Here is an 18,287-nt window from a genome sequence, read left to right as displayed (position 1 = left end):
CAATGACCCCAAGCATACAGCCAAAGCAACACTGGGACGGCTTCAGAACAATAATATGCAACTCCTTGAGTGGCCCAGCCAAAGCCCAGACTTGTAGCCCATTGAAAATATGTGGAAAGTCTTAAAGATTGCTGTTCACCGCAGCTCCCAATCTAATTTAACAGAGCTTGACAACATCTGAAAAGAAGAATGGGAGAAAATCCCCAAATCCAGATGTTCCAAAGCTGATACAGACATACCCAAGATGACTCAAAACTGTAATTGCCACCAAAGGTGTTTCTACAAAATATTGACTCAGGGGCGTGAATACTTATGTATATGAGATATATCTGTATGTAATGTTTTATAAATGTACAAAAATGTCTAAAAACATGTTTTCACTTTGTCATTATGAGGTATTGTGTGTAGATTGGTGAGAAAAAAATGATAATTTAATTCATTTTGAATTCAGGCTGTACCCAACAAAATGTGGAATAAGTAATGGTTATGAATACTTTCTGAAGGCAGTATATATTAGAATGAGCTATGTGAAGAGTCCAGTATACACAGTGTGAAAAACTATATAAAATAAACATGAAACTTGAATTGTCCAGTGTTTAATGACTCTATATACTGTAAGTGTGTGTGTTTGTGAGTATGGGCGTATGTGTGTGAGTGTATATGTGTACAAGTACAGGTCTGTCTGTCTGTCTGTCTGTCTGTCTGTCTGTCTGTCTGTCTGTCTGTCTGTCTGTCTGTCTGTCTGTCTGTCTGTCTGTCTGTCTGTCTGTCTGTCTGTCTGTTTCTTTCTTTCTAACTACAGGAGATGGTGTGATGGCCTGGATTCGGTCGAGGCTTTGATGCACTTGTACTGTCTCTGTCGGCTAGATGGTAGCAGAGTGAATAGACCATGACCTGGGTGGCCATAGTGCAGGGTCACTGTACTAGGGAGTAAAGTATGTTCAGAATATATTACGTTTCTGCCTGTGGCTCCTGCAGGATATCTTAATTAACTTGTTATTATGCAATAAACACTTCCAGAAAATGACTGACCTGATTGATTGCTATTCCACCCAGGTCTCTCTCTCACACCTCTCTCCCCCCCCCCCCCCCTTCTCTCTCTCACAATCTCCCAATCCACCACCAATCTCTCTCTCTCCTTTCTCCTCTTTCTTTCTCTCCCTTCCCTCTCTCACACCCTCTTTCAATCCAATCCAATGTCTTTGTCCCCTTTTTCTCTCACACCCTCCCTCCTATCTTCCTCTCTCCATTTCTCCCCCCCTCTGACACCTTCTCCCACTCCAACCCCTTTCTCTCTGGCTCTCTCCCCCTTTCTCTGCCCCTGGCGGCCTTAGACCAAGCCTAGGTCTCCTAAATTTATTTGGTTTTCACAGAGCAGGGTTTTAATTGTGTTTCTGTACCAACCATCACATACACGCGCCACTGTCATTCCCGTCTTCTCCACCTGACGAGAATACATTGAATGCATAATGAAACAGTATTGAAAGAAGAGCCCTTTTTGTGGGAAAATAATTCCCCTCGCTGCTCCCAGTTGATGCTTTAACAATCCATTACTTTGTGAGCTTTTCAAATTTACGAAACTGCAACTGTTCTCTCCTCAAATACGTATATTAAATTGCGTTTCTATTTACATATTCAAATTGATTATGGAAAAGGCAAACGGCACAGTCCATAAAACGGTTAGAGTTCGAGAGAGCACACAGCGCATCGTCCTCCTCGCGCCCCCTCTCTCGCTCTCACTCTCTCTGACCCTCCCTCCTTCCATCTCTCTCTCCGTGCAGTGAGATTCCTGGGGACATCACAGCGCGAGGCAAGTCTGCTTTGAGGAGAGCGCAAGGACAGATGAACCCTTCATATCGGAGAGCAAGCCTACTTCACATCAGACAACATGCAGGTAAACAAACTCAACTTCATTCATTCTATTAAAGTGGTCATGGTTGTTTTACATTTTAGCCTACCATTGCTTCTGAAATTGCGCGTCAATCCAAAACTGCATGTTTCACACCTTATAGGGGCAATCCGCAATAAAAAAAAACGGAGGGATGGGGCTATAGAAAGAGCTATGGATGCAATGACTGACCATTCAAGATTTTAAAAGTATCGTTTTTGAGGCTATAGAGTGACGTTTACATTTACTTAGTTTCCAAACATTGGAGTAAAACAACCTTATTTTGGGGGTTCAGTTGTGGTAATAAGACAATTGAACTAAGCTCATGAGGCATTTATAAATTACATTCTTCAAGAATCAATGGGTACATATCATTAATTGATTTACTGTAAATACAAAAAGGAATGTAGCAACTGCAGATTGCCCCTTTAATCATTCGGAAGAGAAATTGTTATAAATCATAGTAGCCTAAACAAATAGACAACTTGTTGTGTGTTTGCTTCCGTCCTTCCATCCACATGCAGAGAAGTTAAGTAATTAGCCTGCTGGTAATTCTACAGTGCTGTCTGTCTTCTTGGGCTGGGGCGCACGATACGGCACGGGGACCTCATTCTCGGCTGCTTCCAGTGAGGTGTCACAGAGAATCATGTCTTCAACCGCGAATGTGCTGTCTCTCTCTTTCTCTCTCTCTCCCTCGCGCTCTCTGTGTGTCTGTGTGTGTATGTGGGCGTATGTGTGTGGGTTTGTGTTTGTGTGTGAGTGTGTGTCTTCCAATTTTTGGTGACTAGGACCCTATAGTCCCTCCACCTGGGTCTATTGTGATTCATGTGTGAGCCTGACTATAAATCTTTACATAGTCTGGTTTATAGAGGACTGTATTACCCTGTGTGTGAGAGTATTGGTTACTGTGTTTTATGATACTGTTTAAATCACAGTTTCACAGTTACAGAAATCATTTCTGAGAACTGGGAAATCTGTGGGGTGATTGTGGAGTGGACAGACATCATACACATTTGAGTGGTCTGGTAAGATTGGATCCTAAGTAGACATGGATTTAGTGTATTTATCACAAGTACACTACTTGTCACAAGTACACTACATTCCTCAAGCCTTACAATAGGGGGTGACAGTACAGAGATGTTGGTACAGGGATGTGGGCAGGGTAGAGAGTTTCTTTTAAATATTTACCTCCTGCGATTGGTGAAGTGTAATGAATCAATCAATTGATCAAATTATTGGTAAAAAAGCTGATTGTTCCACAGAGGTGTTGGCTCAGGCTGGAGTGAGGGGTTGTGTGTGTATGCATGTGTGTGTGTATGTTTGTGCATGCGTGCATTTGTGGGCTTGTTATGTGCACGTGGCGACTTGTGATTTGAGTCATCATCGCGTGTTGATGCTAACTAGCTTGGAGTGGAAGATTGAGACAGGGCTGGCTCTGGGCTCAGAGAAACCTTTCCTCACTCTCTCCCTCTCTCTCTATTTCCCTCTCTTTCTCCATCTCTCACTCTCACCCACTCGTTTTCTCTCTCTCACTCTCTGGGTCATTCCACCAAATTTGTGCTTTTTGCATCCCTTTGATATTTTAAGTAGAAATTGTGCACCGATATTGAATTTGAAAAGACTGTTATATCAAATGAAGTGCCCTCTAATATAGACCACATGGAGAATTTAATAAATCAGATTTTTTTATATGAATAAATACTTGCTAAAGTGCCCAAATTGTGCATTTTGACATGCCCCTCCGTGCCCCTCTGTTACTTCGAGGAAGATTTTGACATGCCCCTCCGTGCCCCCTCTGTTACTTCGAGGAAGATTTTGAACTGCCCCTCCGTGCCCCTCTGTTACTTCGAGGAAGATTTTGACATGCCCCTCTGTTACTTCGAGGAAGATTTTGACATGTCCCTCCGTGCCCCTCTGTTACTTCGAGGAAGATTTTGACATGCCCCTCCGTGCCCCTCTGTTACTTCGAGGAAGATTTTGACATGTCCCTCCGTGCCCCTCTGTTACTTCGAGGACGATTTTGACATGTCCCTCCGTGCCCCTCTGTTACTTCGAGGAAGATTTTGACATGCCCCTCCGTGCCCCTCTGTTACTTCGAGGAAGATTTTGACATGCCCCTCCGTGCCCCTCTGTTACTTCGAGGAAGATTTTGACATGCCCCTCCGTGCCCCCTCTGTTACTTCGAGGAAGATTTTGACATGCCCCTCCGTGCCCCTCTGTTACTTCGAGGAAGATTTTGACATGCCCCTCCGTGCCCCTCTGTTACTTCGAGGAAGATTTTGACATGCCCCTCCGTGCCCCTCTGTTACTTCGAGGAAGATTTTGACATGTCCCTCCGTTACTTCGAGGACGATTTTGACATGTCCCTCCGTGCCCCTCTGTTACTTCGAGGAAGATTTTGACATGCCCCTCCGTGCCCCTCTGTTACTTCGAGGAAGATTTTGACATGCCCCTCCGTATTCTCTGTTACTTCGAGGAAGATTTTGACATGCCCCTCCGTGCCCCCTCTGTTACTTCGAGGAAGATTTTGACATGCCCCTCCGTGCCCCTCTGTTACTTCGAGGAAGATTTTCACCATCATTATAAACCTTAGTAATGTTGTTGCTGTGACAAAGTTATTTCTGAAGATGATTATTTCTTTCATGTGATTAGTGATTACTCTCATTTTAATATGGTGAAACTATTCCTTTTAAAATATTTATTTAAAATGAAACATTGAACATACAATAGTGAAATCGTGGTATAAAAGCTGGTGAGCTGGTTCTACTCTTTTTGGTAATTTGCTGGTGTTTTGTGGTGGAAAACTGAGCGAGTCGAGCATAACATGCTAACTTGGTTACCCATAGATAGACAGGGTAGAAATGTTTTTGCAATTGACATTTTGTTCTGAAGCTTGCATTCAAATGCCACTCCTTGTTTGATTTGATTTGAACATTTTATAATACATAAAGAAGCCACACCAGGCAACCAATACATGTACCAAAATTCTATATTTCTCCCTCACTCCCTCTCTCTCTCTGTCTATCTTTCTCCCTCACTCTCTCTCTCTGTCTATCTTTCTCCCCCACTCTCTCTCTCTCTCTGTCTATCTTTCTCCCTCACTCTCTCTCTCTCTCTGTCTATCTTTTTCCCTCACTCCCTCTCTCTCTCTGTCTATCTTTCTCCCTCACTCCCTCTCTCTCTCTGTCGATCTTTCTCCCCCACTCCCTCTCTCTCTCTGTCTATCTTTCTCCCTCACTCTCTCTCTCTGTCTATCTTTATCCCTCACTCACTCTCTCTCTCTGTCTATCTTTCTCCCTTACTCTCTCTCTCTCTGTCTATCTTTCTCCCTCACTCACTCTCTCTCTCTGTCTTTCTCCCTCACTCACTCTCTCTCTCTGTCTATCTTTCTCCCTCACTCTCTCTCTCTCTCTGTCTATCTTTCTCCCTTACTCTCTCTCTCTCTGTCTATCTTTCTCCCTCACTCACTCTCTCTCTCTGTCTTTCTCCCTCACTCACTCTCTCTCTCTGTCTATCTTTCTCCCTCACTCACTCTCTCTCTCTGTCTTTCTCCCTCACTCACTCTCTCTCTCTGTCTATCTTTCTCCCTCACTCACTCTCTCTCTCTCCCTCCCTCCCTCACTCCCTCTCTCTCTCTCTGTCTATCTTTCTCCCTCCCTCCCTCCCTCCCTCCCTCCCTCCCTCCCTCCCTCCCTCACTCACTCACTCTCTGTCTTTCTCCCTCACTCACTCTCTCTGTCTTTCTCCCTCACTCACTCTCTCTCTCTGTCTATCTTTCTCCCTCACTCACTCTCTCTCTGTCTATCTTTCTCCCTCACTCTCTCTCTCTCTCTGTCTATCTTTCTCCCTCACTCCCTCTCTCTCTCTGTCGATCTTTCTCCCCCACTCCCTCTCTCTCTCTCTGTCTATCTTTCTCCCTCACTCTCTCTCTCTCTCTGTCTACCTTTCTCCCTCACTCCCTCTCTCTCTCTGTCGATCTTTCTCCCTCACTCTCTCTCTCTGTCTATCTTTCTCCCCCACTCCCTCTCTCTCTGTCTATCTTTCTCCCTCACTCTCTCTCTCTCTCTGTCTATCTTTCTCCCTCACTCTCTCTCTCTCTGTCTATCTTTCTCCCTCACTCCCTCTCTCTCTCTGTCTATCTTTCTCCCTCACTCCCTCTCTCTCTCTGTCGATCTTTCTCCCCCACTCCCTCTCTCTCTCTGTCTATCTTTCTCCCTCACTCTCTCTCTCTGTCTATCTTTCTCCCTCACTCACTCTCTCTCTCTGTCTATCTTTCTCCCTTACTCTCTCTCTCTCTCTGTCTATCTTTCTCCCTCACTCACTCTCTCTCTCTGTCTTTCTCCCTCACTCACTCTCTCTCTCTGTCTATCTTTCTCCCTCACTCTCTCTCTCTCTCTCTGTCTATCTTTCTCCCTTACTCTCTCTCTCTCTCTGTCTATCTTTCTCCCTCACTCACTCTCTCTCTCTGTCTATCTTTCTCCCTCACTCTCTCTCTCTCTGTCTATCTTTCTCCCTTACTCTCTCTCTCTCTGTCTATCTTTCTCCCTCACTCACTCTCTCTCTCTGTCTTTCTCCCTCACTCACTCTCTCTCTCTGTCTATCTTTCTCCCTCACTCTCTCTCTCTCTCTCTGTCTATCTTTCTCCCTCACTCACTCTCTCTCTCCCTCCCTCCCTCCCTCACTCCCTCTCTCTCTCTCTGTCTATCTTTCTCCCCCTCCCTCCCTCCCTCCCTCCCTCCCTCCCTCCCTCCCTCCCTCCCCTCCCTCCCTCCCTCCCTCCCTCCCTCCCTCCCTCCCTCCCTCCCTCCTCACTCACTCACTCACTCACTCTCTCTGTCTTTCTCCCTCACTCACTCTCTCTCTGTCTGTCTTTCTCCCTCACTCACTCTCTCTCTCTGTCTATCTTTCTCCCTCACTCACTCTCTCTCTGTCTATCTTTCTCCCTCACTCTCTCTCTCTCTCTCTGTCTATCTTTCTCCCTCACTCCCTCTCTCTCTCTGTCGATCTTTCTCCCTCTCTCCCCACTCCCTCTCTCTCTCTCTGTCTATCTTTCTCCCTCACTCTCTCTCTCTCTCTGTCTATATTTCTCCCTCACTCCCTCTCTCTCTCTGTCGATCTTTCTCCCTCACTCTCTCTCTCTGTCTATCTTTCTCCCCCACTCCCTCTCTCTCTCTGTCTATCTTTCTCCCTCACTCTCTCTCTCTCTCTGTCTATCTTTCTCCCTCACTCTCTCTCTCTCTCTGTCTATCTTTCTCCCTCATTCCCTCTCTCTCTCTGTCTATCTTTCTCCCTCACTCCCTCTCTCTCTCTGTCAATCTTTCTCCCCCACTCCCTCTCTCTCTCTGTCTATCTTTCTCCCTCACTCACTCTCTCTCTCTGTCTATCTTTCTCCCTCTCTCTCTCTCTCTCTGTCTATCTTTCTCCCTCACTCTCTCTCTCTCTCTGTCTGTCTTTCTCCCTCACTCCCTCTCTCTCTCTCTGTCTATCTTTCTCCCTCCCTCCCTCCCTCCCTCCCTCCCTCCCTCCCTCCCTCCCTCACTCACTCACTCACTCACTCACTCACTCTCTCTCTCTGTCTTTCTCCCTCACTCTCTCTCTCTCTGTCTGTCTTTCTCCCTCACTCCCTCTCTCTCTCTGTCTATCTTTCTCCCTCACTCACTCTCTCTCTCTCTGTCTATCTTCCTCCCTCCCTCCCTCTCTCTCTCTGTCTATCTTTCTCCCTCACTCCCTCTCTCTCTCTGTCTATCTTTCTCCCTCACTCCCTCTCTCTCTCTGTCGATCTTTCTCCCCCACTCCCTCTCTCTCTCTGTCTATCTTTCTCCCTCACTCCCTCTCTCTCTCTGTCGATCTTTCTCCCTCACTCCCTCTCTCTCTCTGTCTATCTTTCTCCCCCACTCCTTCTCTCTCTCTGTCTATCTTTCTCCCTCACTCTCTCTCTCTCTCTGTCTATCTTTCTCCCTCCCTCCCTCTCTCTCTCTGTCTATCTTTCTCCCTTTCTCTCTCTCTCTGTCTATCTTTCTCCCTCACTCACTCTCTCTCTCTGTCTTTCTCCCTCACTCACTCTCTCTCTCTGTCTATCTTTCTCCCTCACTCTCTCTCTCTCTCTCTGTCTATCTTTCTCCCTCACTCACTCTCTCTCTCTGTCTGTCTTTCTCCCTCACTCCCTCTCTCTCTCTCTGTCTATCTTTCTCCCTCACTCACTCTCTCTCTCTGTCTGTCTTTCTCCCTCCCTCCCTCCCTCCCTCCCTCCCTCCCTCCCTCCCTCCCTCCCTCCCTCCCTCCCTCCTCCTCACTCACTCACTCACTCACTCACTCACTCACTCACTCACTCCCCCTCTCTCTCTCTCTCTCTCTCTCTCTGTCTGTCTGTCTTTCTCCCTTACTCCCTCTCTCTCTGCAGGCATGGCTGACATTGATGAGCTGTTGACATTTTGAAGTTTAAGTAAACAATAATGTGATATTTACATGTGTACAGTATTTACATAGATAGTTCTGAGTATTGAAGTAAGAGCGTTCGTCTAGTGCTGTAATTCAGGGGGACTTATTCAAGACAGATACCTTATTCAGCTTTTATCTTTTTTATTCAAGAACCATATGTCTGTCTGTCTGTGTCCCTGTCTCCTTCCCTCTGTCCATTCTTACCTGTTCTCTGCTATAATCAGGTCTATACCAGGGCTGACCAACCAAGGATCTAGAGACCAGCTTCCAGCTCTTTACTACACTAATTGTGATCTAAGTTGAAGACTATGTTTAGTTCATTATCTGAGTCAGGTATTAGTGCTGGGCTGGAACAAAGGTGTGCACACACTGTAGCCTTTATACACTGCTAACTGTACAGTAGGAGCAGAATGAAATTACACTCCCAGTCAGGATCACATGGCTTCACACGTACAAGTTCATTTTAAAGCACAGACATTTTCCGTAGCTCTGTCAGTCCTTATCACTCAAAACACACACACGCACATGGACGCACGCACACACGCACGTGCGCACACACACACACACACACACACACACACACACACACACACACACACACACACACACACACACACACACACACACACACCTGCAGGTGCATGCAAATACACCTGTTCAAACAAATTGGGGTGTCTTGTAACCACATCCCCTAGAGAGGCACACACACACACACAGCACTGTGGTACTGAGTGACTGGAGCTACAAAGGGAGATATTTACACAAGCTACATTTTTTCATGTGGCCAATGGTTTCATCTGGTTTTCACCAGAGGAAATAAAACATAATTAGAATAGTACTAAAGATTACACAGAATTTAGAATCAGTGCTCAACATGAATAGAAAGACTATCGTTTATAAAGTACACATATCGTTTATACAGTACACATATCGTTTATACAGTACACATATCGTTTATACAGTACACATATCGTTTATACAGTACACATATCATTTATACAGTACACATATCATTTATACAGTACACATATCGTTTATACAGTACACATATAATTTATACAGTACACATATCATTTATACAATACACATATCGTTTATACAGTACACATATCATTTATACAGTACACATATCGTTTATACAGTACACATATCGTTTATACAGTACACATATCATTTATACAGTACACATATCGTTTATACAGTACACATATCGTTTATACAGTACACATATCATTTATACAGTACACATATCGTTTATACAGTACACATATTGTTTATACAGTACACATATCGTTTATACAGTACACATATCGTTTATACAGTACACAAAGAATGTGGGGCGGCAGGTAGCCTAGTGGTTAGAGCGTTCGACTAGTAACCGAAAGGTTGCAAGATCGAATCACCGAGCTGACAAGTTAAAAATCTGTCGTTCTGCCCCTGAACAAGGCAGTTAACCCACTGTTCCTAGGACATAATTGAAAATAAGAATTTGTTCTTAACTGACTTGCCTAGTTAAATTAAGGTCAAATAAAAATTAAATAAATTAAATGTCCATTCTTGATTTCTTTACAGGTTGAGCTCACATTGATCAACGTCCGCCCAGTACCCTGCCCTGAACCTTACTCACTGTTCTAGCCGGCTATCACCCAGTACCCTGCCCTGAACCTTACTCACTGTTCTAGCCGGCTACCACCCAGTACCCTGCCCTGAACCTTACTCACTGTTCTAGCCGGCTATCACCCAGTACCCTGCCCTGAACCTTACTCACTGTCCTAGCCGGCTACCACCCAGTACCCTGCCCTGAACCTTACTCACTGTTCTAGCCGGCTACCACCCAGTACCCTGCCCTGAACCTTACTCACTGTCCTAGCCGGCTACCACCCAGTACCCTGCCCTGAACCTTACTCACTGTTCTAGCCGGCTACCACCCAGTACCCTGCCCTGAACCTTACTCACTGCTCTAGCCGGCTACCACCCAGTACCCTGCCCTGAACCTTACTCACTGTTCTAGCCGGCTACCACCCAGTACCCTGCCCTGAACCTTACTCACTGTTCTAGCCGGCTACCACACAGTACCCTGCCCTGAACCTTACTCACTGTTCTAGCCGGCTACCACCCAGTACCCTGCACACACACACACACACACACACACACACACACACACACACACACACACACACACACACACACACACACACACACACACACACACACACACACACCTGCAGGTGCATGCAAATACACCTGTTCAAACAAATTGGGGTGTCTTGTAACCTTACTCACTGTTCTAGCCGGCTACCACCCAGTACCCTGCCCTGAACCTTACTCACTGTTCTAGCCGGCTACCACCCAGTACACTGCCCTGAACCTTACTCACTGCTCTAGCTGGCTACCACCCAGTACTCTGCCCTGAACCTTAGAGACTGCTGCCCTATGTACAGTTGAAGTCGGAGGTTTACATGCAACTTAGACAAATACATTTAAACTCAGTTTTTCACAATTCCTGACTTTTAATCCCAGTAAAGAATTCCCAGTCTTAGGTCAGTTAGTTCACATTCTTAAAATAAGGTGGTGATCCTGTCAGAATAATAGTAGTTAGAATTATTTATTTCAGCTTTTATTTCTTTCATCACATTCCCAGTGGGTCAGAAGCTTACATACACTCAATTAGTATTTGGTAGCATTGCCTTTAAATTTTTTAACATTTCGGGTTGCCTTCCACAAGCATCCTACAATAAGTTGGGTGAATTTTGGCCCATTCCTCCTGACAGAGCTAGTGTAACTGAGTCAGGTTTGTAGGCCTCCTTGCTTCAATACGCTTTTTCAGTTCTGCCTACAAATTATCTATGGGATTGAGGTCAGGGCTTTGTGATGGCCACTCCAATACCTTGACTTTGTTGTCCTTAAGCCATTTTAACACAATTTTGGAAGTATGCTTGGGGTCATTGTCCATTTGGAAGACCAATTTGCGACCAAGCTTTAACCTGACGGATGTCTTGAGATGTTGCTTCAATATATCTACATAAGTTTCCCAACCTCATGATGCCATCAGTGCACCAGTGCCTCCTGCAGCAAAGCACCCGCACAACATGATGCTGCCACCCCAGTGCTTCATGGTTGGGATGGTGTTCTTCGGCTTTCAAGTCTCCCCCTTCTTCCTCCAAACATAACGTTGGTCATTATGGTCAAACAGTTATATTTTTGTTTCATCAGACCAGATTACATGTGCAGTTGCAAACCATAGCCAGGCTTTTTTAATGGCGGTTTTGGAGCAGTGGCTTCTTCCTTACTGAGCAGTGTTTCAGGTTATGTCGATATATGACTCGTTTTACTGTGGATATAGATACTTTTGTACCTGTTTCCTCCAGCACCTTAACAGGTTCCTTTGCTGTTGTTCTGGGATTGATTTACACTTTTCACAACAAAGTACGTTAATCTCTAGGAGACAGAACGTGTCTCCTTCATGAGTGGTATGACGGCTGCGTGGTCCCATGGTGTTTATACTTGCGTACTATTGTCTGTACAGATGAACGTGGTACCTTCAGGCGTTTGGTAATTGCTCCCAAGGATGAACCAGACTTGTGGAGGTCTAAAACAAAAATTCAAAGAGGCACTGGGTTTGAACGTAGGCCTTGAAATACATCCACAGGTACACCTCCAATTGACTCAAATGATGTCAATTAGCCTATCCGAAGCTCCTAAAGCCATGACATCATTTTATGGAATTTTCCAAGCTGTTTAAAGGCACAGTCAACTAAGTGTATGTGAACTTCTGACCCACTGGAATTGTGATTCATTGAATTATTCATTAAATAATCTGTCTGTAAACAATTTTTGTAAAAATGACTTGTGTCATGCACAAAGTAGATGTCCTAACCAACTTGCCAAAACTATAGTTTGTTAACAAGAAATATGTGGAGTGGTTGAAAAACGAGTTTTAACGACACCAACCTAAGTGTATGTAAACTTCCGACTTCAACTGTACAGAGTCATTGTTTCACTTTATATGTACAATATATAGCTCATTCTACTCATAGCTCATTTTATGTTTCTGTGTATGCGACCAACTAACTTTGATTTGATTACTGTTATGTCTGTACACACACACATGTGCACACACGCACACGCACGGACAAACACACGCAAACACAAAGGCACACACAAACCAGCCCTACACTCAAGTCCATATGAATCCGCCCCCCTCCCACACATCCATGCTCTATGACAACCAGGCATTTTCTCACAGATAGAGAGGTAGTCTTTGGACCCACCTCTCCTGGTCACACTTTTTCTCCCCCTATCTCGCTCTTTTCCTAAATCCTTCTCTCTTTCTTTTCACAAGTCTCTCTCGACCCCCCTCTCTCTCATTCTAGTAACCATGTTACCCAGTGTAACACGGATCCTTTAATGCAGACCACTGTCACACACACACACACACACACACACACACACACACACACACACGCACGCACGCACGCACAAACACACAGAAAAGGAGGAAAGAGAGAGAGAGAGAGAGAGAGAGAGAGAGAGAGAGAGAGAGAGAGAGAGAGAGAGAGAGAGAGAGAGAGAGAGAGAGAGAGAGAGAGAGAGAGAGAGAGAGAGAGAGAGTAGGAGGACAGGAGAGAGAAGACTAGCAAAGTGATTGACTGATAAATAAATTGGGAGCAATGAAGAGATGGAGATAGACAGAGAGAGTAGGAGGACAGGAGAGAGAAGACTGGCGAAGTGATTGACTGATAAATAGATAAATAAATTGGGAGCAATGAAGAGATGGAGAGAGAGAGAGAGATAGAGAGAGAGAGGTCTAATGAGAGAAAATGGAGATTCTGGTGTGTGTGTGCATTAACGGCAAAACATGAAAATGTGGCACTGACTCACCCATCGATTGCTATTTCAGTATTGCCTCGATGAAGAGTTCACCATTCGACTCGCTGGGTTATCCACGTGTGACATGCACATGCAATTACAAGCCTGGCTTGAGATACTGGCAGGTGCAGGATCAATATCCACCTTCATAACATGCATGAAGCCTGAGTTGGAATGTAAAGCTAACTGAAGCTGGCTAGAGTAGTTTAATTTGGCGTCATAATATAAACCTCTGGTGTCTTAGCCAGGTCTGAATCAGTCCCGATAAGGTGAGAAGGATGAAAACCAGTAGTGTTGAGAAACTGTAGGCCTACACTACAGTCTTTAAAAAATGAGCAATACATAGTGGGGGAGGAGAAGAGGACAGGAAGGGAGGAGAGAGGAGTAGAGGGGTGACAATGGCAGAGGAAAGCGAGGGAGGCAAACACACTCACAAACATGTAGAAAGAGAGGGACAGAGAGAGAGAGAGAGAGAGAGAGGGACAGAGAGAGAGAGAGAGAGAGAGAGAGAGAGAGAGAGAGAGAGAGAGAGAGAACATATCTCACCAGGGTGGCCAGGCAGGATGTTAATCAAACATGACTGATTAATGGAATCACCCGTCTGTGACGCTCCAGTCGAGGACTCCTCGTGTCTTCTCTCCTCTGCTCCCCCTCTTCTCCTCTCCTCTGCTCCTCTCCTTGCTTTGCGTCTCTCCTCTACTCCCTCTCTTCATCTCTCTCTTCTGTCCTCTTCTCCTCACTCCCCCTTCTCTCCTCCGCTCCCCTCTGCTCCCCCTCATCCCTCTCTTCTGTCGTCTGCTCCTCACTCCCCCTTCTCTCCTGTCCTCCGCTCCTCACTCTCCTCTCCTTCATTAGTGATGGGTCTATAATATCTCAGCATCTCTCAGTCAGTACATCACCACATGAGGAAAAAGTCTATGTTAAACTTAAGGGTTAGGTTTAGGGTTAGGGTTACAATTCGGGTTAAGATTAAAATTAGGGTTAGGGTAAAAGCCAATTAATGCTTGATCTGAAAATGTGGTCGGAGGCTCCGTATGGAGGGTGTGACGCAACCGCGGAGCCTCCAGAGGCATGCAGAGGCCAAATTGAGCTCCGTACTGCGTTGCCGTCCTCCTGCCAAATGTAAATGCTGCACGGCCAATGCAGACATTGACTTGACCATGCAGAGCCTTTAAGGGGTTAGAGGTTAGGTTTTGGGTTGGGGTTAGGAGTTACGTTTAGGGTTAGAAGTTACGTTTAGGGTTAGGGTTAGGAGTTACGTTTAGGATTAGGGTTAGGAGTTACGTTTAGGATTAGGAGTTACGTTTAGGGTTAGGGTTAGGAGTTACGTTTAGTGTTAGGGTTAAGAGTTATGTTTAGGGTTAGGGTTAGGAGTTACGTTTAGGGTTGGGGTTAGGAGTTACGTTTAGGGTTAGGAGTTACGTTTAGGGTTAGGGTTAGGGTTAGGAGTTACGTTTAGGATTAGGGTTAGGAGTTACGTTTAGGGTTAGGGTTAGGAGTTACGTTTAGGGTTAGGAGTTACGTTTAGGATTAGGGTTAGGAGTTACGTTTAGGATTAGGGTTAGGAGTTACGTTTAGGGTTAGGAGTTACGTTTAGGATTAGGGTTAGGAGTTACGTTTAGGGTTAGGAGTTACGTTTAGGATTAGGGTTAGGAGTTACGTTTAGGGTTAGGAGTTCCGTTTAGGATTAGGGTTAGGAGTTCCGTTTAGGGTTAGGAGTTACGTTTAGGATTAGGGTTAGGAGTTCCGTTTAGGGTTAGGGTTAGGAGTTACGTTTAGGGTTAGGAGTTACGTTTAGGGTTAGGAGTTACGTTTAGGATTAGGGTTAGGAGTTACGTTTAGGATTAGGGTTAGGAGTTACGTTTAGGGTTTGGAGTTACGTTTAGGATTAGGGTTAGGAGTTACGTTTAGGGTTAGGAGTTATGTTTAGGATTAGGGTTAGGAGTTACGTTTAGGATTAGGGTTAGGAGTTACGTTTAGGGTTAGGAGTTACGTTTAGGATTAGGGTTAGGAGTTACGTTTAGGGTTAGGAGTTACGTTTAGGATTAGGGTTAGGAGTTACGTTTAGGGTTAGGGTTAGGAGTTACGTTTAGGGTTATGAGTTACGTTTAGGGTTAGGGTTAGGAGTTACGTTTAGGGTTAGGAGTTACGTTTAGGGTTAGGGTTAGGAGTTACGTTTAGGATTAGGGTTAGGAGTTACGTTTAGGGTTAGGAGTTACGTTTAGGGTTAGGGTTAGGGTTAGGAGTTACGTTTAGGATTAGGGTTAGAAGTTACGTTTAGGATTAGGGTTAGGAGTTACGTTTAGGGTTAGGGTTAGGAGTTACGTTTAGGGTTAGGAGTTACGTTTAGGATTAGGGTTAGGAGTTACGTTTAGGGTTAGGAGTTACGTTTAGGATTAGGGTTAGGAGTTACGTTTAGGGTTAGGAGTTACGTTTAGGATTAGGGTTAGGAGTTACGTTTAGGGTTAGGAGTTCCGTTTAGGATTAGGGTTAGGAGTTCCGTTTAGGGTTAGGGTTAGGAGTTACGTTTAGGGTTAGGAGTTACGTTTAGGGTTAGGAGTTACGTTTAGGGTTAGGAGTTACGTTTAGGGTTAGGGTTAGGAGTTACGTTTAGGGTTAGGAGTTACGTTTAGGATTAGGGTTAGGAGTTACGTGTAGGGTTAGGAGTTACGTTTAGGATTAGGGTTAGGAGTTACGTTTAGGGTTAGGGTTAGGAGTTACGTTTAGGGTTAGGAGTTACGTTTAGGATTAGGGTTAGGAGTTACGTTTAGGGTTAGGGTTAGGAGTTACGTTTAGGATTAGGGTTAGGAGTTACGTTTAGGGTTAGGAGTTACGTTTAGGGTTAGGTTTAGGGTTAGGAGTTACGTTTAGGGTTAGGAGTTACGTTTAGGATTAGGGTTAGGAGTTACGTTTAGGATTAGGGTTAGGAGTTACGTTTAGGGTTTGGAGTTACGTTTAGGATTAGGGTTAGGAGTTACGTTTAGGGTTAGGAGTTATGTTTAGGATTAGGGTTAGGAGTTACGTTTAGGATTAGGGTTAGGAGTTACGTTTAGGGTTAGGAGTTACGTTTAGGATTAGGGTTAGGAGTTACGTTTAGGGTTAGGAGTTACGTTTAGGATTAGGGTTAGGAGTTACGTTTAGGGTTAGGGTTAGGAGTTACGTTTAGGGTTATGAGTTACGTTTAGGGTTAGGGTTAGGAGTTACGTTTAGGGTTAGGAGTTACGTTTAGGGTTAGGGTTAGGAGTTACGTTTAGGATTAGGGTTAGGAGTTACGTTTAGGGTTAGGAGTTACGTTTAGGGTTAGGGTTAGGGTTAGGAGTTACGTTTAGGATTAGGGTTAGAAGTTACGTTTAGGATTAGGGTTAGGAGTTACGTTTAGGGTTAGGGTTAGGAGTTACGTTTAGGGTTAGGAGTTACGTTTAGGATTAGGGTTAGGAGTTACGTTTAGGGTTAGGAGTTACGTTTAGGATTAGGGTTAGGAGTTACGTTTAGGGTTAGGAGTTACGTTTAGGATTAGGGTTAGGAGTTACGTTTAGGGTTAGGAGTTCCGTTTAGGATTAGGGTTAGGAGTTCCGTTTAGGGTTAGGGTTAGGAGTTACGTTTAGGGTTAGGAGTTACGTTTAGGGTTAGGAGTTACGTTTAGGGTTAGGAGTTACGTTTAGGGTTAGGGTTAGGAGTTACGTTTAGGGTTAGGAGTTACGTTTAGGATTAGGGTTAGGAGTTACGTGTAGGGTTAGGAGTTACGTTTAGGATTAGGGTTAGGAGTTACGTTTAGGGTTAGGGTTAGGAGTTACGTTTAGGGTTAGGAGTTACGTTTAGGGTTAGGAGTTACGTTTAGGATTAGGGTTAGGAGTTACGTTTAGGGTTAGGGTTAGGAGTTACGTTTAGGATTAGGGTTAGGAGTTACGTTTAGGATTAGGGTTAGGAGTTACGTTTAGGGTTAGGGTTAGGAGTTACGTTTAGGGTTAGGGTTAGGAGTTACGTTTAGGGTTAGGGTTAGGAGTTACGTTTAGGGTTAGGGTTGGGAGTTACGTTTAGGGTTAGGTTTAGGAGTTACGTTTAGGCTTAGGGGTTAGGGAAAATATTTTGAATTCAAATACATTTTAGGTCCCCACGAGGATATAAGAACAAAATATGTGTGTCTGTGTGTGTGTGTGTGCAGGCACGTTTGAGACAACTCTTGTGTGCCTGTAAGCCTACATTCTTTTTTATTTGTGTGTTTTGTGAAGGGCAGGATACCACTGTCTGTGTCCCTTCTGTATATTTGATTTCCCAATTCCCAGAAATTCTTTCTGGATTATGCGAAACTGTGATTCGAGGAGTGTGTGGGGATGTCAGAGCGACCCATTGACCCCCAGTGCTTTCCCAGGCCAAAGTCATTTGGAGAGTTAAGAGAAAACAAGATAAGGAAATCCTGGCTGATACCACCCTGTGTGTGTGTGTGTGTGTGTGTGTGTGTGTGTGTGTGTGTGTGTGTGTGTGTGTGTGTGTGTGTGTGTGTGTGTGTGTGTGTGTGCGTGCATGCGAATGCTACACTGGCCTTACTGTATGAATAATCCAGCATGTGGGGTTTTTAAATCCAGCTGCTCGTGACAGAGGAAGAGAGACGAAGATGGAGATATGGAGGAGGGCTAATGCAGGATGTTTTGCTCCTCTCCTCTTCGTTATACTTCTCTCCTCCTCTTCCTCCTCTCTACCCCCTCCTCTCCGCTCCTCCTTTTCTCCGTCCTCTCTTCTCTTCTTCCTGCATGCCCTCTCCTCCTCTTCCTCCTCTCTACCCCCTCCTCTCCGCTCCTCCTTTTCTCTGTCCTCTCTTCTCTTCTTCCTGCATGCCCTCTCCTCCTCTTCCTCCTCTCTACCCCCTCCTCTCCGCTCCTCCTTTTCTCTGTCCTCTCTTCTCTTCTTCCTGCATGCCCTCTCCTCCTTGATTTTCCCTCTCTCTCTCTCTGTTACTCTTTACATTTTCACTCCAGTCTCCTTTTTACCTCATTTAACACCTGATTTATCTAGCAAAAGGAACATCTCAATAGGCGGTCCAGGTATCCTCATGACCTGGTACAAGTGGGGGGTAGGGCTTTCATTTTTTGTTCTG

The 18,287-nt window shown here is 44.9% G+C and overlaps 1 protein-coding gene across 1 annotated transcript in view; it reads left to right on the top strand.

The window, feature by feature from the left end:
- The first annotated feature begins 1,798 nt into the window (after positions 1–1,798).
- The window catches only part of kcnip3a (Kv channel interacting protein 3a, calsenilin), a 52,656-nt gene continuing 36,167 nt past the window's right edge, over positions 1,799–18,287 (top strand). The window contains exon 1 of the mRNA XM_029638098.2: positions 1,799–1,894. Coding sequence (XP_029493958.1) covers positions 1,889–1,894 — 6 coding nt within the window. The 5' untranslated portion in view covers positions 1,799–1,888. The remainder of the gene's footprint in view (positions 1,895–18,287) is intronic.

Source organism: Oncorhynchus nerka, linkage group LG27 (assembly GCF_034236695.1).
Source record: "Oncorhynchus nerka isolate Pitt River linkage group LG27, Oner_Uvic_2.0, whole genome shotgun sequence".
Taxonomy (NCBI): Eukaryota; Metazoa; Chordata; class Actinopteri; order Salmoniformes; family Salmonidae; genus Oncorhynchus; species Oncorhynchus nerka.
The sequence above is the reverse complement of the archived record's forward strand: the minus strand, read 5'-3'. Positions and strand labels throughout refer to the sequence as shown.